Raw genomic sequence first — 23,477 nt, 5'->3', positions numbered from 1 at the left:
AGACAGGGGTGCCCACTGAGGAGTCACGTCAAGCCACCTTTATTTATATAGTGCTTTTAACAATACAAATTGTCAATGATGCTCTATTTTTTTTGTTAATTTAGCCACTGTATTGAATAAATACCTGGGATTATGTCTTCTAAAAGAGATTTTATTTCATTATCAACATGGATATTAAAACCACCAACAATTAAAACTTTATCTGCAGCTAGCACTAACTCTGATAGAAAATCTGCAAATTCTTTAATAAAGTCTGTATGGTGTCCTGGTGGCCTGTATACAGTAGCCAGTACAAATATCTTTGCCTGTCTTTGCCTGTGTACTGGATTACTCTTTTGTCTCCCTTGGGCTATTACTGTTTGCTGGTATCGACCCTGCTTAATAAAGCCTTGAAATTGGATCCTCAACTCTGTTGTCTCCTCACTCTCAACGTTACACTTTGTCGCCTATTACTAAGAGTAAATTTAGATTTTCAGCCTGGAATAATGGACAGTGCTTTCACATTTTGGAAAGACGGTATGACCACTATAAAAGATCCATTTGAAAAGGTGTTGTTATCATTTGAACAGTTGAGGGCTAAATTAATAACTTCTTCAGGTATTTACAAATAAGGAGCTTTGTGCATAAACATACCATCCCTGGATTTACATCTTGCCCCACTCCAAGAGAGCAAGTGCTCCTGGATAATATATCTAAGAGGTCACTAATAAAGCGATGTTATGAAGCTCTTTTGAAAGGAACAAAAGTCAATAACGAACCCTAGCTATTTGGGAGCAAGATTTGGGGCTGTCAATTGATGTAGATACATGGACACAAATTTGGCAGTATGCTGACAATATATAAATTTGTAATAGAACAAAAGAGCTACAACCTTTTACATCGTCTCCACTACGCAGGCATGAATTTAATCCATTTTTGTCTCCATTTCATCTAAAATGCAAAATAGAAGAAAGGTGACTTTGTTCACTGCACTTGAAAATTTGTATGTTGAAGCTTGTTGGGTACAAATCTGTAGGAGACTAAGTCTTATATTTAATAATATAGGTTGCAACCTAAATTCATTTTATTTGTTGTTAGGTGTTGCTGATAAGAACATAAAGAGCATTTCGGACAAGAAGTTGTTCAGGTCAACATGAACCTTAATTTTTTTATTTAGATTTTTAAGCTGTGGTTTACGTTGGTGTGTAGCTACTTGTGGAATGGACTGTATATATGGTCATTGTTCTGTCTGTTTTATTGTTTTGCTACATTAAAACAAATCATTGAAAAAAAAGCAAAAGAAAGAAAAATATGTCAGTGCCATAGCCTTGTGTGCAGTTCTCCACCATCCACCATATGAAGCACCTGAATTTGAGTCCTGGCTTGTGGTCCTGTCCTGATACTGTTCCCATCTCTTTTCCAAAATTTCTTTCTTTCTGCCTGTTTAAAAATAAATAAATAAATAAAATACATTTTTATTTATTTAAATAAAATACAAACAAACAAATAGACTGACTAAATGATTATATTAATAGCACATAACATTCTCTTTCAAAACGTGTTGTGCTAACTCTGTTACATTGAATGCTATGGGGTTAAACCTCTGAAGCAGAGGTTCCCAACTCTGGCTCTCGAGATCCACTTTCCTGCAGAGTTTAGAGCCAACCTTAAATCAAATACCTTCCTGTAACTTTCTTGCAATCTTGAAGACCTTAATTAGCTGGTTCAAATTAATTAATTAGCTCTGTCATGTTTATAATATGTGGACATGGCAACCCTTCAAAAGTGTGCTCTGCAAAGCAGACTTTCAAACATTAACAAAACATGATGGCTCTGTTGACCCCGGTTCCTGTCTGTCGTGCCACTGAGAGGTTTGCGATTGTAGCTCTGTGTAGCTTTGCTTTTCTGTGGAATCTCTATCTTAATTTCACTCTCTGTTGTTTAAAGTGATAAAATATAACTTAATTCCCACCATATTTCTGGTATTATCTATCAAACTAATCTAACTAATTTGATCGTTCGCTTTTTAAATCCGTGCGTGCAGAAAATGGAGCGCAGCTGGAGGAAAACAAAACTACAGGTATTTCGTATTGCTTGGCGGGAAAGTACCCTATCCTACAGAAAAGCATTAAAACTGCTAGTTATTGTATAAAATTGTTAAATCATCTAAACCAACAACATGTATGTTTTTGCTTTAAAAATCCTACAATGTGATTTTTCTGGATTTTTTTTTTTTCTTATTTTGTCTCTCATAGTTGATGTATACCTATGATGAAAATTACAAGCCTCTCTCATCTTTTTAAGTGGGAGAACTTGCACAATTGGTGGCTGACTAAATACTTTTTTGCCCCACTGTATATTGAGACCTATGCTCTCAAATTCAAATGCAGAAATGTTAATTCATGCATTTATGAACTCAAGGTTAGATTATTGTAATGCTTTATTGGGTGGTTGTTCTGCACGCTTAATAAACAAACTCCAGATGGTCCAAAATGCAGCAGCTAGAGTTCTTACTAGAACCAGGAAGTATGACCACATTAGCCTGGTTCTGTCAACACTGCACTGGCTCCCTGTTCAACATCGTATAGATTTTTAAATCTTGTTAATTACTTATAAAGCCCTGAATGGTTTAGCTCCTCAGTACTTGATCGAGCTCTTATCACATTATAGTCCTCCACGTCCACTGCGTTCTTAAAACTCTGGCCATTTGATAATACCTAGAATATCAAAATCAACTGTGGGCGGCAGATCCTTTTCCTGTTTAGCGCCCAAACTCTGGAACAATCTACCTAACACTGTTCGGGAGGTAGACACAATCTGTCAGTTTAAATCTAGATTAAAGACCCATCTCTTTAACCTGCCGTATACATAACAGACTAATACGCTTCTAATATTCAAATCCGTTAAAAGATTGTTAGGCTGCATTAATTAGGTCAACCAGAACTGGGAACACTTCCCATAACACAAGATGTACTTGTTACAACGTAAGAAGAATGGCATCTATGCTAATATTAGTCTGTTTCTTTCTTATTCCGAGATCACCGTAGCCATCCGATCCAGTCCGTATCCAGATCAAATGGTAGGTCAGCACCTAGAGATGACCTCTACAGCCCTGAACGTCAGCGGAGATCAGGACACCTAGATGAGCCCCAGAGACAGATCCCCAGTGAAGACCCTGTCACCTAGACGGCCATCGGGACAAGACCTCGGGAACCAGATGAGTCCTTTATACAATCTGACTTTGCTGCAGTTAGAATTGAACTGCTGGTTCGTCTGGTCAGAGGAGAACTGGCCCCCCGACTGAGCCTGGTTTCTCCCAAGGTTTTTTTCTCCATTCTGTCACCGATGGAGTTTTGGTTCCTTGCCGCTGTCGCCTCTGGCTTGCTTAGTTGGGGACACTCAATTTCCAGCGATATCGTCGACGTACACAGATACTATTTAAACTAAACTGAGCTGGACGATGACATCGTTGAATTCAATAATGAAATGCCTTTAACTGAAAATAGAGTGTTTAATCTTGTCATTTTACATTATTGGCACACTATTTTCCTAATTTGATATTTGAAAGTTGCTTTGACGCAATCTGTTTTGTTAAAAGCGCTATATAAATAAAGGTGACTTGACTTGACTGTGGTTTACTTTGGTCAAAAATAGCAGAAAACAAATGTAGATGTAAAATGGCATGGTTACCATGGTGTCAATCCTGTACACACATGAAACAACAATTTAGGGTATTCACTCCTGTATGCAAATGCAGTTGTCTCTTCTTAACCTTTACCAACCTGATCTCATGACGAAAACGTACCTGTGGAAACCTTTTCGCAAGACACAAAATACATACTAATCAGTACATATCACTGCAGTTTCCAACAGAAATTTACACTAGAGGCGGTAAAACAGTGAGCACTTGTAATCATTTTCATACACAGTTATGATTACAGCTCCATATGTTTCACTTTCCGGACATAACAAGCTTGCTCGATAGCTCAGCCGGCACGGAATTAGACTTAGAATGCAGAATCCTTGGGTACGAATCCTGTGAAAAACATGACTCACGATGAAAAAGCTGAAAGATGAGAGATTGAAAAACAAGCTAAAACGGCATGCTTGAGATTGCATTTTTATGTCACATTCACTTTTGTTCATACTATCCGGTAGGTTTAGGTGTATTGCAGATAGTATGTTATTTTAAAATGTCACGGAGCATTAGAGTTATAGCACCACTCAACAGACATTTCAAGTCAGAACTGCGGTGACATACAAAACCAATGTCACATAAAATGTACCATATGTACATTCATCTGTTCCTGAGGAAAAATAACACTCTTTTAGCACCATGCAATTTGGGATGCTGGATAAAATCTGAAGTGTCACATGCACTTGTATAACTGTATAACTGTATGGAACAGGACTTGATAGTGAGATCATGTTATATTATGAGGACTTATATGAAACAGATGTAGATATGTTCAAGATCAAGAGGTTGACGTGGTGTTTCTGTTTGTCACTCATCTTCAAAGTAGCATCTTTAAGATAATTTTCAGCTGGGTCCACTTCATATTGGGGTCCTGTTTATTTCATGATAATCACCTTCCAGGTTATTATATGGGTACCAAACACATAAGATATTGATGAAAGCTGATTGTATTATGTGAGAATAAGAAGAGTGCAGAGTGATACAAGTGACATGAACCAGGTAATCTGTTATCTGGGAGGTCAGTCAGTTACAGTTTAGAGGTCATTATAAAACAAAATCGTGCCCAGTGCCTTGATTGACCAATCACAATCAAGTATGTAATGATCATAATCACATACAATTATATATAATTATATTTTATGTAAATAGTTTATTTATTCTGATTTTTTTCATCAATAATGTAAATCAGATGCTGTGGTGAAAGTGCATAATCCAATTTGCTGTCAGGAGTGGATTAGCCTTCTGTATTAGTCTCCTCTTAACTTCATAGACTTGCCATGTGCGCCAACAGATGGAGTGGTATAGAATAGGAGCGCTGACTATTCTAACTATTCTGCTAAAATAATTGTAGTTGGACAACAAATGTGCCATATGTAGAATTTAAACCTAAAAGTAAGTGTATTTTTATGATAGCTCTAACAGTAAAGCGACTGCAATGGGGTAATCAAAATGGCCTAATACAATTAGTCTGTGCTTTTGTTTTTATTTATTTTCATTTTCTTCTGCTTTGTAACATTACAATCTAAAAACAAAAATAATGCAATTCAATGTAATGTGATTTGAACCCTTTTTGGCACATAATATATGACATAGTCTACATAGTTACATTCACTTTATTTTATTTGCATGGCCTTTAATATCAACATTGTTTAACTGGAAAATATTTTCCAGGGTGTGTAATACAAAGTTTTTAAAACAAATACAGTTTTTTTTTTTCTTTTTTAAATCCAAGTAGAAAAACATAGTTACAATTTATTTTGATAGTCCACTTTAGACAGTCTACTAACTAAAAGTAACTTTGCAGCTACATGTCTACTAATTCTCAGAGTAGACTGTTAGGTTAGGTTTAGAGTTAGTAGAATAAGTTGACATATACTTACAAAGTTTCTCATAGTCAATATGTTGTATGTTGTAGACCAGGGGTCACCAAACTTGTTACTGGAGGGCCGGTGTCCTGCAGAGTTTAACTCCAACCCTAATCAAACACACCTGACGCATTTAATCAACGTCTTGCTAGGTATACTTGAAACGTCAAGGCAGGTGTGTTGAGGCAAGTTGGAGCTTAACTCCGGGACCGAGTCTGGTGACCCCTGTTGTAGACCCATCAAAATAAAGTGTTAGAAGATATTAAGCAGACAGTCTACTAATACTCTAATGACTGCTAGTTGACATGTAGTTGCAAAGTTACTTACTGTTAGTAGAATATCTCAAGTGGACTATCAAAATAAAGTGTTACCAAATATAGAAAATACAGAGATTTATACAGTATATCGCAAATCTGCCAAAAAATACTGAAAAATAATTTTTTTGCCCACATCGCCCAGTCCTATAAGATAATAAGCAGATTTTATTTTCTACTAGGTTGGTATAGTATGCATTGTATCATTATACCATTATATAATTATAACATTATATCACTTATATGTTCAGTTATGAACGGTAAAATATACTGGCACTAAAATGTCTGAAGCATTATCATAATTTTCTGATGTCGTCAGCATGAAAACAAAGTGAATCCAACATGCTGTTCTTCTCATGAGAAAATCTCTGTATTGTTTTTACTTTTGTTATTTTACTGAGTTTTCTCTGTTGTGCCTGACTGGAGCCCCCTGCCAGGCACAACAAAGCAGGGGATGTGGTAAACTTGGACACGGATGTGTGAGAATGGGCTGTTATGTCATTAAAATGTCTGCCGGGAGCAGAGTCACAGAAAAAAGGAAACATATTTGGATTGTTTAGGGAAACAATGCAGACATGCAATGGGATGCATTCCATGTGCAGCAGCAAAAGGGGACGAATTCCATCGACTCATTGAATGGCTTGGGACCACCTGCACTGTTGTTTTCGATTGTGAAATGTCAGGCATCTGCCAGAAGCTACTGTGTAGTTTTGATGTGTTGAGCATCCCTCTGAATTGAATCTTCTATCTAAAAGAAAAGAGCATTCAAAATGGACATTTCTGTCATAAATTATTTTTTTGTTTTTGTTTTTGGACAAGGCAAAACTGCAGTAACTGGTTGAATGGTTTACTGGGCACACAAAATGGTTGTGAAATATTCTACAAACTTATAAAAGCACTGCTGACTAGTTTGGGGGTGCTTTAATTATGGTCCCAAACTTGTTCAAGGCCTTCAGAGTTTGGACTAGACAGGGTTGGAATATCACCACACAGGGTGTGCTAATGGTCCTTACAAAGTATTTTGGTGGTACCATGATATCAAAGTAGTAAGTACCAAGTCAAGTCACGTTATTTATATAGCATTTTTACATTGCAGATTGCGTCAAAGCAGCTTTACAGTATTAAAAATGGAAATAGTGTGTTGAAATAGTGTGCCGTTCTGCTCTGGCCAGATGAAACCAGCAGTTTAATTCTAGGTTGCAACAAAGTCAGATTGTGCAGAGGACCCATCTGGTTCCCGTGGTCTTGTCCCGATGGCCGTCTAGGTGACGAGGTCTTCGGAGGGGATCTGTCTCTGGGGCTCATCTAGTTGACATGGTCAACTAGTACCGTGTTAAATTGGAACACTATGATACTAAATGTTTGCCATACTGTTATCTTCAGGACATCTTTTGCTCTAGAGCTTAACTAATTCTGTTCTAAATGAGTTGATGACTCTACATATCTATATTTAACATTGGTTATTTGAATATACATTATGCATTTGGCTGATGCTTTCATTATAAGCCACTCTTTATTGTTTAATTGCATTTTCTAGGAATTAAACCAGTGACATTTTTTACTTTGGTGCTGATAGTGGCATGCTCTACTATTTGAGCTTTCAAAAATAATTAAATATTAACTGTAGTATTCTATACGTCATATAATGCAGTAATGGACAGGTCAATCAAAATGTTCTTGATATTTATACATATAAAAGATTACACTACAATAAAAGCACACTGCAAGAACTCAAAACTAACTCTTCAGTTCAAAATATGAATTATTCCTTTCTATCCAATGCCTGAATTTGAAATCTGGAGAATTGTGATGCCACACTTCTCCTTAACACACCCCTTAACATGCATTATTGTTTTATGTAATCCAAGGAGTTGTGTTCATGTTTGTCCATTGATCACAAGCGCAATACTGCTTTTGGATAAAGATATAAAGTAAGACAGTCAAACTCAGATGTTTTTCTGCCAGTGGTTGTAAAGAAACTGCACCTCAAAAAACGTAGCCTTCTTAACTCTCTGGGGTCCGAGGTCATTTTGGGGCCCTTGAGATGTTTTGACATGCCCTGATATTTGTGCTTATTTTAGCTACTTAAAACATACTATTGACCAACATGTAGTTTTTTTTGTATTCAGCACAAACTGTGCTACAATAATATGTGACCAAGATGGATGTACATGTTTGCATTTTTTAGAAAAAAAATATTATGCGTGGTTAGTAAGTTTTGGGAAAAAATGTAGCTGAAATAAGGCCTTAAAACCCACACTAAATAGTTGTGAATAAGACTTTTGAGTAATCAGTCTTGTAGGCTAGAATATTTACTTCAAAATTATGTGAAAATCATTCTGCTTACTCATTCACAGAAAACAACATATTGATTTAAAATTTTCAAGACATGTTTTGTGATCGAGGGTCTATATGCGAGGGAGTGGCAATGGCCATGAATATTAAGTGAGTCTCACCTGAGAGACAAAGGGCCCCTCAGGACTCTCAAACAGAACTGTTCATAGCTTTTCTCATGGAGATATTATAAAATCACTGTTATAACATTTAAAATCACATTAAGTCAAAGTTTACCATTTTGTTCATACTGACATATCAGTTTTTACAATTATGACAGATTATGATTACAATGAAACCTGAAAATGACATAAACTCTTAAAAAGAGAAGACTTGCAATAAGTTTTGTCAGCTATCATTTATTGCAAATATCTATATCTGCAGCAAAATGTGTGTGCATGTATGTCCTTGTGTGTGTGAGTGTGTGTAAGAATGCTTATTGATTAGTCATATGATAGTTTAACCGTTTCATTTCTATGTGTGTGTGTGTGTGTGTGTGTGTGTGTGTGTGTGTATGTGTATGTGTATGTGTATGTGTATGTGTATGTCTGTGAGCTTATTGTCCATTTTCAATGTGTTTTAACTGTGAGCTATACATCCAGGTTGACCTAGACCCTACAGTTATACCACCTTAAGGCTTGAACCCTGGTAATCGCTGCTTGTAGCTATATTTTTTATTATTATTTTTCTCCGGTAAAACTGATCGTGCAGCCCAAACCGTAAGGCGTAGAGAGCTGAAACTTGATCAGATTGTAGTAGTATTGCTCGCTACTCAGATACAAAGCATCACCCCAATTGGCCTAACGATGGCGCTACAGCACAAAAACCTAAAATTTTACACAACTTTTTGGCCGTAGCTCGTACACCGTTTGTAGTAGACTCAAAATTGTATGAGCCAAATTTTCTCTAAAACGCACGTTTTTTTGTTTGTTTTTTTTTTCGCAAAATTGAGTTATATCTGAGACCTACTTTTGTGAACTAGTCCTAGGTTTTTAACCTGATCGGAATCAAACCACTTCAGAAATATTCCCTGGACACTGAATATCAATAATTATCAAAAAAAAGTTTACTTTAGATTTTCGTGCGAAACAGTACGTCAATTAGCGTCTATGCTAACGTTAGCCAAATGTTATTTGAAGCATAACTCTGGAACGGAATGAGATATCTTCACCAAACTCGGTACAAATGTGTATGAGCATTCTCAGCATTCTCAGCAACTTTGCCTCTGGGACTAATGTTGTCAATCTAATCGTTCATTAAATATTCTCAATTATGTTAAAAACCTACTTTTGCGAACTAGTCCTAGGTTTTTTGCTCCATCTCGATCAAATCACTGCAGTAATAATCTGTGGATTCTCTAGATCAATGATTTATCAAAAAAATTTTGAATTTTGTCCTTTGGTTAGCTATAACGGGGTCATTAAAAAAGGGGTGTGGCCAAATATACCCAGAACCTAAACGAAAACCTGAAACTTTACGAAACTTGTTAAAAACATGTGTCAGATGACTCTTAACAAGCATGCAAAGTTTCATGTAGATTGGACCATAGGTGGCGCTATAACAGTGAAAAAGGCCTCTAAAACACAGTATTTTTTATAGTAAATGACCTCAAATTGCAATAAAATGTTCAAAATATTCACTTATACACTATATCTTCATATCATACGATAGATCTTCTCATTCTGAACAACTTTGCCTCTGGGACCAATGCTGTCAATCAAACTGTTCATTTAAGTATTCGTTATTATTATTATTTTTTTTTTAAATTACTTGAACTAGACATGGTTTTTAAAATCAAAATCAATAAAATCAGTGCAGTACTATTCTGTAGACTCTCTAGGTCAATAATTATCAAAAAATGTTGAACATATGAATTTGGACAACTATAAACCGGTCATTTTATAATATCTTCTTTACATAGTGTACCCAAAGGCCTATGAATCCTAAAAGAAAGCTCTCAAAAGTGGAAGACCACTAATGGGCTTATTAAACTAACTCAGTGGTTCTCAAACCTGTCCTGGAATACCCCCAGTCCTGCGCATTTTGTATGTCTCCCTAATCTTTCACACCTGATTCAACTCATCAGCTCATTAGTGGAGACTACAAGACCTGATGTGGGTTTATCAAATATAGGAAGACATACAAAATGTGCAGTGCTGCGGGTACTTCATGGAGAGGTTTGAGAACCACTGAAATAACTTAAACAGTACTGTTCATAGGTTTGATGGATTCATGCTTAGATATTATAAAATCACTGTTATAACATTTGAAATCACATTTAGTCAAAATTTACCATTTTGTTCATAGAGACATATTACTTTGTACAATTATGCCAGATTATGATTACAGTAAAACCTGAAAATGACATAAACTCTTAAAAAGAGAAGACCTGCAATAAGTATTGTCACTTATAATTTATTTCAAATATATATCTCTGCAACAGAATGTGTGTGCATGTATGTCTGTGTGTGTGTGTGTGTGTAAATATGCTTATAGAGTATTAATATACTAGTTAAATCATTTAATGTCAGAGTGTGTGTGTGTGTAAGTCAAGTCAAGTTGAGCTTTATTGTCATTCCGCTACATGCGGGGGCATACAGTGGAACGAAATGTTGTGCCTCACAGGACCATGGTGCTACATAAATACAGGCATACAGCAATGAAGTAAAACAATATAACCTATACACAACTATCCTACTGATAGATTTTGACTATAAATATACTATATATAATTTTTTTTTACCTATACATAAACTAAAAAATACAAACTATACGAGTGCTTCAGATAAATACTGTACATGTGCGAAGAGAAACATTGTGAGTCAGCAGCTGGCTGGGGAACAGTGCAGGATGATTTGTAGTGCATGAGCATGTAAACATACATATATTACTGAGTCTTTTTGTGGGATTTGTATACACACAGCAGTGTGTGTGAAAAGTGACTAGTGCGCATAGAGGAGGAGAGTGTGCTACTACAGGTGGTTTGTACAGGCCCACTCACCTGTGTGTAGCACACTTCGATTGCACAAAAAAAGTTCCATAAGTTTCAGATGGTCCATGCAGTACAGTTCCTGTACCAGACAGTGATGAAGATGGTCAGCACACTCTCAATGGTGCCCCTGTAGAAAGTGGTGAGGATGGGTGGAGGGAGACTTGCTCTTTTCAGCCGGCGGGGGAAGTGTAGGCGCTGTTGTGCCTTCTTGGAGAGTGACATGGTGTTGGTGGTCCAGGTGAGATCCTCTGTGATGTGCACCCCCAGGAATTTAGTGCTGCTGACTCTCTCCACATTCGAGCTGTCAATGGTCAGTGGGGGGTGATCACTTCTGAGTTTCTTCTGAAGTCCATCACAACCTCCTTTGTCTTACTCACATTGAGGGACAGGTTGTTAGTGCCACACCATTTCGCCAGCTGTGCCACTTCCTCTCTGTAGTGTGTTTCATCGTTGTTGCTGATGAGACCTACCACTGCTGTGTCATCAGCAAACTTGATGATGTGGTTGGAGCTGGACTTGGCAGTGCAGTCGTGGGTCAGCAGCGTGAAGAGCAGCGGGCTGAGCACACAGCCTTGTGGGGCACCTGTGCTCAGTGTGGTAGTGCTCGAGGTGTTGTGGCCTACACAGACTGACTGAGGTCTTCCGGTTAGAAAGTCCAGAATCCAATTACAGAGGGAGTTGTTAAGGCCCAGCAGGTTTAGTTTATTTATGAGCTGTTGTGGGATTATTGTGTTGAATGCTGAGCTGAAGTCAGTGAACAGCATTCACTGTTCACTGACTTCAGTGATTGTCTCCTGCATTGCAAATTACATTGAAAATTCCCCCCGACTCTTCTGGAATAGCGAGAAGTTCTGCTGGCTCGTTGTGGAATATATATTTCGCTTGGATTTCTCGCCGTGGAGGACTTTGAACAGTTGGACAAAAATAAGTTATTTGGGGGAAGGACTCTGAATGCCGGTGAGGCTGATCTTTTATTCACGCCACGCTCTGGACAGTTGACACATACACAAACAACTGAAATACACAATTACGATTTTCAATGTTGTTGGAATTATTGTTTGTATCTGAAGGTGGTTAATGTTGTTTGGCTGTGTAATCGAAATATTACCTTGTAAATACACTGTGGGCTTAATAATGTTGCCTAGGTTGTTGTGGGTTATTTATAAGTATGGCTTGAGTGAGACTGATGTTCCCTTTTGTTTAGTGTACCACCGCTATACTATTTAGTCGAGTGTTACATATTGGTGGCCCGTACGGGGATTTATATATGTAATTTGGTGTTCTTTAAAAGTTAGAATGCTTTATTTTCCTGGTATGCTTTTATTTCTCCCCTGTGTATTTCTGTGTGGGAGCCTTAATCTGTGGGGGGGGGAAGGTGATGACGGGAGATGACGTGAGGCAGTCCGGAAGTAACGGCGGTTACACGGGAATAGGGGGGTGGGGTATAATAAGGAAAAAAGCGTGTGTGGAAAGGAGTTCGGTGGTGGCGCATTTGACGATTTTATTATATTTTTATTTATATAGTGCCTTTCTAGCACTCAAGGTCACTTTACAAATCAGGCTTAAGGAACAGAGACAATAGACATCAATACACAAAAAAAACAACCCTGAGTAATATACAGAAACCACGTACAAGATTAGATTACAAACAGAAAGAATGATGAGAAACATCCATAACAGGGTACAGTTCACAGTCAATGACTTGAAGAGTAATAGTCAGAAAAAAAAATGTTTTTTTAAGAGGTTTTTAAAGGAGAGAAGGGAGGATGCCTGACGGATGGTTTGGGGAAGAGCATTCCACAATCTGGGAGCAACAACACTGAAGGCCCTAGCTCCCATTGTCACCAGACGAAATTTAGGGGTGACTAATAATCCCTCACTAGAAGATCTTAATGAACGGGCAGGAACATATGGCAGAAGTAAATCAGATAAATAAGGAGGAGCAATGTTATGGTGGGCTTTATAAGTGAGAATTAGTATTTTGAAGTTTATACGCAAGGAAACCGGGAGCCAATGAAGATGATAAAGGATAGGGGTAATGTGATCGTTCTTTCTAGTGTGAGTAATCAAGCGAGCAGCAGAGTTTTGAACATACTGTAGTCGTTTGATATTATTAGCTGAGATGCCACAAAAAAGTGAATTACAATAATCTAATTGGGATGTAACAAAGGCATGTATAACAGTTTCAACATCTTGCTGACTGAGAGAGGATCGAATACGCGAGATATTACGTAGATGGAAAAAAGCTGTCTTAACCACTTTACCAATATGATTGTTGAATGAAAGAGTAGAATCAATGAGAACACCAAGATTGCAAACTTTAGTGGAGGGCATAATCAGATCACCATCCAGATCCAGCAGTTGACTAGAATGCTTTGACACAACAGCTTTAGAGCCAATCAGAATTAGCTCAGTTTTATTAGAGTTAAATCTAAGGTAATTTGCCTCTAGCCAAAGCTTGAGTTACTTCATCATGATTGGAGTCAGTGCTGTGGGACGGTAGTAATTTAGACAGGACACAGGTGATTTCTTTGGTACCGGTATGATTGTTGTGGATTTGAGACATGTGGGGAACGACTGCCTGGCTCAGCGAGGTGTTGAAGATATCTGTTAGGACATCTGTCAGCTGTTCAGCACAGTCTTTCAGTACACGGCCAGGTATGTTGTCGGGACCCGCAGCCTTGCGTGGGTTGATCCTAGATAGGGTCTTCCTTACGTCGGCTGGAGACAGATAGAGTGCCTGGTCGTTGGGAGGTGTGGGCAGCTTTTGTGCAGGTGTGTCATTCTGCATTTCAAACCGTGAATAAAAGTGGTTGAGTGTATCTGGGAGGGATATGTCATCATCACAGGCCTGTGGCAGGGGCTTGTAGTCTGTGATGGTCTGAATGGCTTGCCACAGACTCTGTGTGTCTCTGCTGTCTGTGAAGTGATTGTTGATTTTTTTGAGCATATGACCGTTTTGCATTTTTGATGCTGCAGGACAGATTGGCTCTTGCTGTTTTGAGGGCTGCTTTATCTCCTGATCTGAAAGCTTCATCTCTGGTTTTTAGCAGCCCACGAACCTCTTCTGTCATCCATGGCTTCTGGTTGGCGTGTGTGGTGACGGTCTTGGTGACTGTCACATCATCAGTGCACTTTTTGATGTAAGCAGTCACCGTTTCAGTGTACTCCTGCAGGTCTGTGTGGTTGTTGTATGTGGCCGCCTCTTTAAACATGTTCCAGTCTGTGTCCTGGAAGCAGTCCTGCAGTGCTGAGGTGGCATTTTCTGGCCATACCGTGATTTGCTTTAGAACCAGTTTGGCAAGTTTGAGAAGTGGTCTGTATGCTGGGATTAGCATAACAGAGATGTGGTCCGAGTACCCGAGGTGGGGGCGGGGTTCGGCTTTGTATGCATTCTTTTCTGTTGTGTAAACAAAGTCCAGTGTGTTATTTCCCCTTGTAAACTGCGACAATAACAATGGCCGTGAACTCCCGTGGCAGGTAGAACGGTCGACACTTCACAAACATAAACTCCACCAGTGATGAACAGTGTTTTGTCACTTCCACAGCATCGTTACACCATTTTTTGTTGATGTACACACACAAGCCACCCCCGCGAGTCTTACCAGACAGTGATGAATCTCTGTCCGATCGTTAACAGGTTAGCCCGTGCAGCTGAATGGCGGAGTCCAGGATGTTGTCGTTTAGCCATGTTTCAGTGAAAACAGACACACAACAATCCCTTGCCTCATGCTGTGTAGACCGACTGAGTTGAATTAAGTCCAGTTTGTTTTCCACAGAGCGAACGTTTGAGAGCATGAGTGTTGGAAGAGCCGGTCTTGTGGGGTTAGCCCTTAGCCTGGCTCGTATACCTCCGCGCTTACTGCGCTTCCGTCCTCTCTCACACCGCTTGCGACTAGGGTTGTTCCGATTCCGATACTAGTATCGGAAATTCCACCGATACCACAAAAAATTCTGGCATCGGTATCGGCGAGTACTTGAACCCATGTACCGATCCGATACCATTTTAAACAAGACCTATAGTTATGCGCTAGCTTTGCTTAACGCTGCAAATCGGAAATCAATTCTTCTTCGCTGCTCAGAATGCAAAGACAGGAAGTTGTGCTGTGTTGCCACACAAGCAACCACTATTTAGAGCAGCGAAGAAGAAATACAAACGTGCTAGCACATTGCCAGTTAGTTAAATCACTCGCATATGCGACTAAATCTTCACCCTGGGCGACTAAATGATGTCTAATATTAGCCACTGGCTAATAAATGATCAGATTTTACTGGGAGGCTATGTATAAGTTTAGCACAGGTATATTGTCACTCGCTGAACACTGAGCGCTTCAGAGTTTCTCTCTCCGTCAAGCGATATATTTTTCAGTTCATCTGAATGAATACGCAGCGCAGCTGTATTTGACGTACCGTAAGCTCTAGTGTGAAGCGCATGACTCGCCGTCGCTTTGCGTTTTTCCTCACACGCAGAGAGAGAGAGGGAGAGGGAGCGAGGGAGTCTTACATGTAGCCTGTCAATTCTGCATGGTATGTAAACGTTATTCTTTGTTGTATTTTTCTGTCAAAATAACGGAGTTCCTTTGCGATTCTTCAGCTTAACTGCCGGGTTGTCCGGTAGTAGGCGGAGCTAATGCGCAAACGACAATCTCATTGGCTGGCGTTCACCTATTATCGTCCCTGTTTTGATTTCAGCAAATCCGTTCGAGCCAATGCAGACAACGTGATTAATATTCATGAATCCAGCAGCTCGTTAATCCTTAGTGCGTTTTATATTGTTCTTAGTAGAATTCATAGTATGATTATTATCTTATCGGTATTATTGATAGTTTTTCCCCATTTTTACAGAAACACTGAATGACCAAAAAAGCACCACCACCGGTCCTAAATTCAGTTAAAATCTATCTATCTATCTATCTATCTATCTATCTATCTATCTATCTATCTATCTATATATGGTGAAGCACACCCTAAAATAATTGTATCAATTCATACAGGGCTAGTAGTACATACAACTGTATAACCAGATACACACCCGGGTATCGGATCAGTACTCGGTATCGGCCGATACCCTGAGCCTAGGTATCGGAATCGGTATCGGGAAGGGAAAAAGGGTATCGGAACATCTCTACTTGCGACGCCGCCTTGTGCGGGTAGCGTCAGTAGGCGAGGCCGCGGTCTCGAGGTCCGGCTCCAGGAGTAAACAAAGGCCTCGTACCTTCTCAGTAGCCGCCGGCGATAGTTTGTGTTTGTATGTGTTGTCGATATCCAAAAGGCTTTGGCGATCATACATGTATCCCGGAGTGATCTCCCGTTGAATTAGCGGTAAATTGACATTGTTTGGAGACGAACAGACGACATTAAAAGACATAAAAGCACCGTCTTTGGGACCCGGAGAAGCCGCTGTGTCTGACCGCGCCGCCATCTTGGTTTCAGTGTGTGTGTGTGTGTGTGTGTTTTTGTGACAAATCAGGACATAGATTTGTATAATGACAAGGGTACGACAGGTATTACAAGGAGAAGGTGACTTTTCGGGACATTACCCCATGTCCCCACTTTTCAAAACACTTATAAATCACACAGAATGGAGTGTATTGAAAATCTGAAATAGCACAAAGTCTCCTGTAAGGGGTAGGTTTAGGTGTAGGGTTGGTGTAGGGAAATAGCACATACAGTTTGTACAGTATAAAAACCATTACACCTATGGGATGTCCCCACTTTTCACGAAAACGAACATGTGTGAAAGTGTGTCAGTGTGTGTGTGTGTGTGTGTGAATGTATGTATGTTGTGTGTCTGTGAGCCATTTTGGATGTGTTTAACCAGGGTTTCCGCGGGGTCTTTAAAAGTCTTGAATTTAGTTGTATCAAATTTAAGGCCTTAAAAAGTCTTAAATTGTACAAGAAAGTCTTAATTATGATTTCAAGAGGTCTTAAATTTGGAGACGGAAAGACCAGAATTGCGATATGGCTGATTATGATGATTAAACTTCAAAAGGCTATGATTTCATTTCATGTTCTGGCTTTACCGGAAAACCGTTATATTTCAGCCAAAGGCGACACCTGCTGGCAGAGAATGGATCAGTTAACAGGTTAAACTAGTCCGCGTACTAGTTTCACTGCACGATTCAGTCTATTAAAATACATTTATAACGATCACATAATTTAAGATATGGGCGCAGAAAATGTATAGCCTATTTTTATACCATTTCATATAGTTAATATCACACGAAGAGTGCCATTTTTTCCTTCCAAAAATCAGCATGATTACAAATGTGATATTGATTTTATGCAACAGTTCAATAAACAAGAAGTTAATATTAAGAGACTTACGTTTTAGACACCATATTTCCTGCTTTTGCTCTATTTCTCCAACAAAAAAATAATTCCAAACACAGCCACAGAGCTGATTTGCGTCTCTGAGCAGCATGAAGGTGATTCATTCCTGAATGAATCAACCGTTTAAATGATTCACTTATTAACACTGACTTACTGCCACCTATTGGCCGTTTTAATTTCACATTTAAAGTATCTTCATTTTTTTTAAATCATTTCAAACACCAGTTTTCAACGTTTTATGTTTCAAATATCAAAACATTATTTATGCATTTGTAACTGCAATTTAGCATTCTGTGTCCTTCCGAGCTGCATTAAAAAGTGTATAAATACATCTAAATGCCTCTTCAGATGCATTGCAAAGATACATTTTGTTGATACTGATTTCATTTACTTGGTAACAGCCCAAATGCAAGAATTTGACTCAAAAGATTAGAAAAAATGGCTTAAATGTAAAAATGCTCTTAAAACTTGTTGGAAAAGATTAATTTCTATTGCTGCTGTGAACTGACCACACAGAGTCAGCTGTCCACGGTAATCTTTTAGATATCAGCACAATAACACACTCAGCAAAATATCGTCTAATTATCGTTATCGATAAAATCCCAGAAAATATCAAGATATAATTTTTTGGCCAATTTTGCACACCCCTAATTCATGTTATTTAATTTATATAATAATTTATTGATAATAATTGTTAAAATCAATATTATTAATACTTTTGACTTATCCATTTTCTTAAAAAATTGTTTAAAGGCTGAAATGTAAAGTTAATCATTTTACAAAACTTTGTTTTTGTGAAAACTTGTATCTAAATTGTAAATTATGCTTTTTACAGTTTAATATGGTACTATAGACATTATAGAATCTTCTCATTCTGATCAACTTTGCCTCTAGGATCACTGCTGTCAATCAAACTGTCCTTTAAGTATTTGAGATTATTTATAAAAACATGCTTTTTTCAACTAGCCTTCAGTTTTTAACTCAAAATCAATCAAATCAGTGCAGTACTGTTCTCAAGACTCTCTAGGTCAATAATTATCAAAACAATGTTGAACATTTGCATTTGTACATCTATAAACCGGTCATTTTATAATATATTATTTTACATAGTGTACCCAAAGGCCTATTAATACTAAAACAAAGCCTACAAACTGTGTAAAATGATGCATAATTTCATTCTAAACAAGCATGCAAAATTTAAGAGAGATTGGACAAAAAATAACACTATAATAGTTATAAAGGTTATAAACACAGTGTTGTATGAGAAATTGCTATTTATAACCACTAGATGACAGCGGAAGACCACTAATGGGCTTATTAAACTCTAAAACAGTAGTGTTCATAGGTTTTCTTATAGAGATATTATAAAATCACTGTTATAACATTTAAAATCACATTTAATTCAAGTTTACCATTTTGTTCATACAGATATATCAGTTTTTACAATTTTGCCATATTATGATCACAGATAAACCTGAAAATGACGATATAAACTCTTAAAAAGTGAAGACTTGCAAAAAATATTGTCACCTGTCATTTATTTCAAATATCTATATCTGCAACAAAATATGTGTGCATGTATGTCCGTGTATGTGTGTGTGTGTGTGTGTAAGAAAGCGTTTCACTGTCTTATGTGTTTCACTGTTAAGTGCTTTGACACAATCTGTATTGTAAAAGCGCTATATAAATAAAGGTGACTTGACTTGACTGTCAGCTATATATCCAGGTTGGCCTAGACCCTAAAAGAATACCACCTTAGGCCTTAAAATGCTTGAACCCCGGTAATCGCTGCTTGCAGCTATATTTTATTTTTATTTTTTTCCATTTCTGTCTCCGATGGAGTTTTGGTTCGTTGCTACTGTCGCCTTTTGGCTGGCTTAGTTGAGGACACTTAATATTTGGCAATATCTATTGACTGCACGGACACTATTGGATGAGAACTGAACTGAGCTAAATGATGACATCACTGCTCCACAGCTGGAGACAAAATAAACTCATTCTGAATAATGACTGTTGATTGTTGTCTTTTTGGAGCTGCTTTACACCAGAATTTAATTTTGTTTGCATCACTGAATCACTATTTTCTTGGTTATCACTGTAAAGCTGCTTAAAACAATCTGCATTGTACAACCCGAATTCCGTAAATGTTGGGAGATTTTTTACATTTGAATAAAATGAAAACTAAAAGACTTTCAAATCACATGAGCCAATATTTTATTCACAATAGAACAGAGAACATAACAAATGTTTAAATGGAGAAATTTTACACTTTTGTCCACTAAATGAGCTCATTTCAAATTTGATGCCTGCTACAGGTCTCAAAAAAGTTGGCACAGGGGCAACAAAGGGCTGAAAAAGCAAGAAATTTTGAAAAGATTCAGCTGGGAGAACATCTAGCAACTAATTAAGTTAATTGACATCAGGTCTGTAACATGATTAGTTATAAAAGGGATGTCTTAGAGAGGCAGAGTCTCTCAGAAGTAAAGATGGGCAGAGGCTTTCCAATCTGTGAAAGAGTGCATAACAAGATTGTGGAATACTTTAAAAACAACATTCCTCAACGTCAAATTGCAAAGGCTTTGCAAATCTCATCATCTACAGTGCAGGGCTCTAGACTCATTCTTCCCACTGGTCGGACTTTTGCGACTAACTTTCTCAGTTGGTCGCACGAGCACATAATTTGGTCGCAATATTTTTATTTATTTTTTATTTATTTATTTTATTTTTTTGCTACAACATTTGATTAATCAATGCATGCTGATTAACTTTTCTCATAGTTTATAGTTATATGGTAACGAAAGTGTTCAACATTCAACCCGTTCTTTTTCATCAGTATTATTTGTGACTTAAATTTTGTGAACAGGAATTCCTTTTTTCATGCGCTTTCACTTTCACTTTCAAATTCGCGATCTTGGTGTCACGTTTTACAAGAAAAGATAATTGTCTGTTTTGCTTATATCTATACACCTTTCACTTTTTAAGACTAAAACAAAACATGGATTCATTGTTATTCTTAATTAAAAAGCACAACAGCAATAAAACAGTAGGTTACAATGACAAACTAGCTTAGGCTACATTACATTTATTAACCAAAACGAATAAGACGAGGCATGGCATAGGACACATCACATGCTGTCTAATAAATTACAGAATGTTTCGCAAACTGAGGAATCAAGTAAATAATAATATTTAAAAAATTAAGGAAAGCCTCCACAGCGTAACGTTAGTTAAACAGCAAAGATAACAAGCTTTTCAAAACGAAAACAAAAAGAAAAGTAAAACTAAACTGGCTGTCGTTGACAGGACTTGCATGTTTTTTCTACAAGAATACCAACATGTTCACCTCTGGTTTAAGAAGCGGTCATTTAGTTTAGTTTGAAAACCAAATCCTCCGTTGCGCTCAGTCCGCTACTCAGCGAGTATAAACCAGGCTCTACACCTGAAGCGCTCGCGCCTCTCTTCAAGTTATCAGTGAAATCTGCTACAATGTGCCGCGGCTCTGCAGTGTGCGCTGTATGAAGCAGACGCTTTGGAGCAGCGCATACCATGCACTCATACAAATGTGACCACGTCAAATTTTAACTCACACATTCTCAAAAAATGGTTGTAGTCTAGAGCCCTGCCAGTGCATAACATCATCAAACGATTCAAAGAAACTGGAGCAAACTCTGTGTGTAAGGGACAAGGCCGAAGACCTTTGTCGGGCCCTCAGATGACACTGCATCAATCATCAGCATGATTCTGTCATTGACATTACTAACTGGGCCCAGGAATACTTCCAGAAACCACTGTCGGTAAACACAATCCACCGTTCCATCTGCAGATGCCAGCTAAAGCTCTATCATGCAAAAAGGAAGCCATATGTGAACATGGTCCAGAAGCGCCGTCGTGTCCTGTGGGCCAAGGCTCATTTAAAATGGACTGTTTCAAAGTGTTCTATGGTCAGACGAGTCCAAATTTGACATTCTTGTTGGAAATCATCAATGCTGTGTCCTCCGGGCTAAAGAGGAGGGAGACCTTCCAGCGTGTTATCAGCGTTCAGTTCAACAGCCAGCATCTCAGATGGTATGGGGGTGCATAAGTGCATAGGTGTTGGCAGCTTGCATGTTTTGGAAGGCACTATGAATGCTGAAAGGTATATAAAGGTTTTAGAGCAACATATACTCCCCTCCAGACGATGTCTATTTCAGGGAAGGCCTTGTGTATTTCAGCAGGACAATGCAAAACCACATACTGCAGCTATTACAACAGCATGGCTTTGTAGTAGAAGAGTCCGGGTGCTGGATTGGCCTGCCTGCAGTCCAGATCTTTCACCATTTGGTGCATCATTAAACGAAAAATACGTCAAAGACGACCACGAACTCTTCAGCAGCTGGAAACCTATATCAGGCAAGAACGGGACCAAATTTCAACACCAAAACTCCAGAAACTCATAACCTCAATGCCCAGACGTCTTCAAACTGTTTTGAAAAGAAGAGGAGATACTACACCATGGTAAACATGCCCCTGTCCCAACTATTTTGAGACCTATAGCAGGCATCAAATTTGAAATGAGATCATTTTGTGCTTAAAATTGTTACATTTCTCAGTTTAAACATTTGTTATGGTATCTAAATTATATTGTGAATAAAATATTAGCTCATGTGATTTGAAATTCTTTTAGTTTTCAATTTTATTCAAATTTAAAAAACGTCCCAACATTTCCAGAATTTGGGTTGTATAAAGCGCTATATAAATGAAGGTGACATGACTTGACTTGGCTGATGTGTCTCAAAGGCAGATATATCAGTTGATATGATTTAGTTATATTGTGACAGTGCTGTGAACATCAACACTTGAGCACCAATTCTCTAATAAATTATTAGACAGAACTGTTAAACAATGAAACTGAACAGTATATGAAAAAAAATATAATGGCCAGTATGTCATATTTATGTCATATTCACTGTGTAAATAAAGCATTAGCATTACCTGGTCTGTATTTGAGAAAATATGATTCAGTCAGCCTAGACTATGGAGATAGAGATGATAGACGATGGAGTTTTGGTTCATTGCCACTGTCGCCTCTGGCTTGCTTAGTTGGGGACACTTCATTTCCAGTGATATCGTCGACTTCATTGCACAGATATTATTTAAACTGAACTGAGCTGGACGATGACATCACTGAATTCAATAATGAAATGCCTTTAACTGAAAATTGAGTGCTTAATCTTGTCACTTTACATTATTAACACACTATTTTCCTATTTTGATATTGTAAAGTTGCTTTGACAAAATCTGTATTGTTAAAAGTGCTATATAAATAAAGGTGACTTGACTAGATTAGATTAGATTAGTGAGTGCACTGTTGGTTAGAGTGTTTACTTTTTGTTTATGCTAACAGTTTCTTTGTGAAAAATACTATATCAGGATTTGTATAGGTGTATTTGTCTTCACCTCAGATCATATGACTCAAGTGTGTAACTCCAGCTAATCTCCACCCAAGTAGTTATTTTTGAACTCATATAAAAATATTTAGCTGATTTAAGCTATTTTAAGAAAAGATTGTAAAATTCATTAAAATAAATGATCTGCTTTATTATGTAATACGTACAGCACTAAAAAAATGTGAATACGTAACCTGCATATGCCTCTTGCCCTTGAGAGAGGAAAGCACAAGCAACACAGAAGGTAAATCCCAAATGTCAGGAATAATTAGCAAGGATACTCGCCTAAGAAAGAGATTTAGCCAGGATGACGGCTGCTTAGGCACTTTGAATTTTCAGAGAGAGAGAGAGAGAGAGAGAGAGAGAGAGAGAAACTATTTATTTATCTCTTTCTCCTGTAGTGGTCTGAAATAACCAGTGGAATAAGCTTTGACTTGTGCTGTGTCATAGAAGGTCATTTCCTGTTGTGCTGATTTTCATCTTAAATTTTCTCAATTGTATTATTCTGAGAAATGCTGTAATGAATGCTGAAAACTG

At 37.9% G+C, this 23,477-nt stretch overlaps 1 protein-coding gene across 20 annotated transcripts in view; it reads left to right on the top strand.

The window, feature by feature from the left end:
• limch1b (LIM and calponin homology domains 1b) overlaps positions 1-23,477 on the top strand; it is a 299,726-nt gene that overhangs the window by 95,166 nt on the left and 181,083 nt on the right. For 18 of the 20 annotated variants that reach the window (XR_009274142.1, XR_009274145.1, XR_009274150.1 and 15 more), the window contains exon 2: positions 3,017-3,062. The exons of the other annotated variants lie outside the window; for them this stretch is intronic. Coding sequence is in view for 5 of the 18 variants with exons in the window: in XM_058797793.1 (XP_058653776.1) it covers positions 3,017-3,062 (46 nt within the window). In the remaining 13 variants the exon portion in view is untranslated. The remainder of the gene's footprint in view (positions 1-3,016; positions 3,063-23,477) is intronic. 20 annotated transcript variants of the gene reach the window in all.

Source organism: Onychostoma macrolepis, chromosome 14, assembly GCF_012432095.1.
Source record: "Onychostoma macrolepis isolate SWU-2019 chromosome 14, ASM1243209v1, whole genome shotgun sequence".
Lineage (NCBI taxonomy): Eukaryota > Metazoa > Chordata > Actinopteri > Cypriniformes > Cyprinidae > Onychostoma > Onychostoma macrolepis.
The sequence above is the reverse complement of the archived record's forward strand: the minus strand, read 5'-3'. Positions and strand labels throughout refer to the sequence as shown.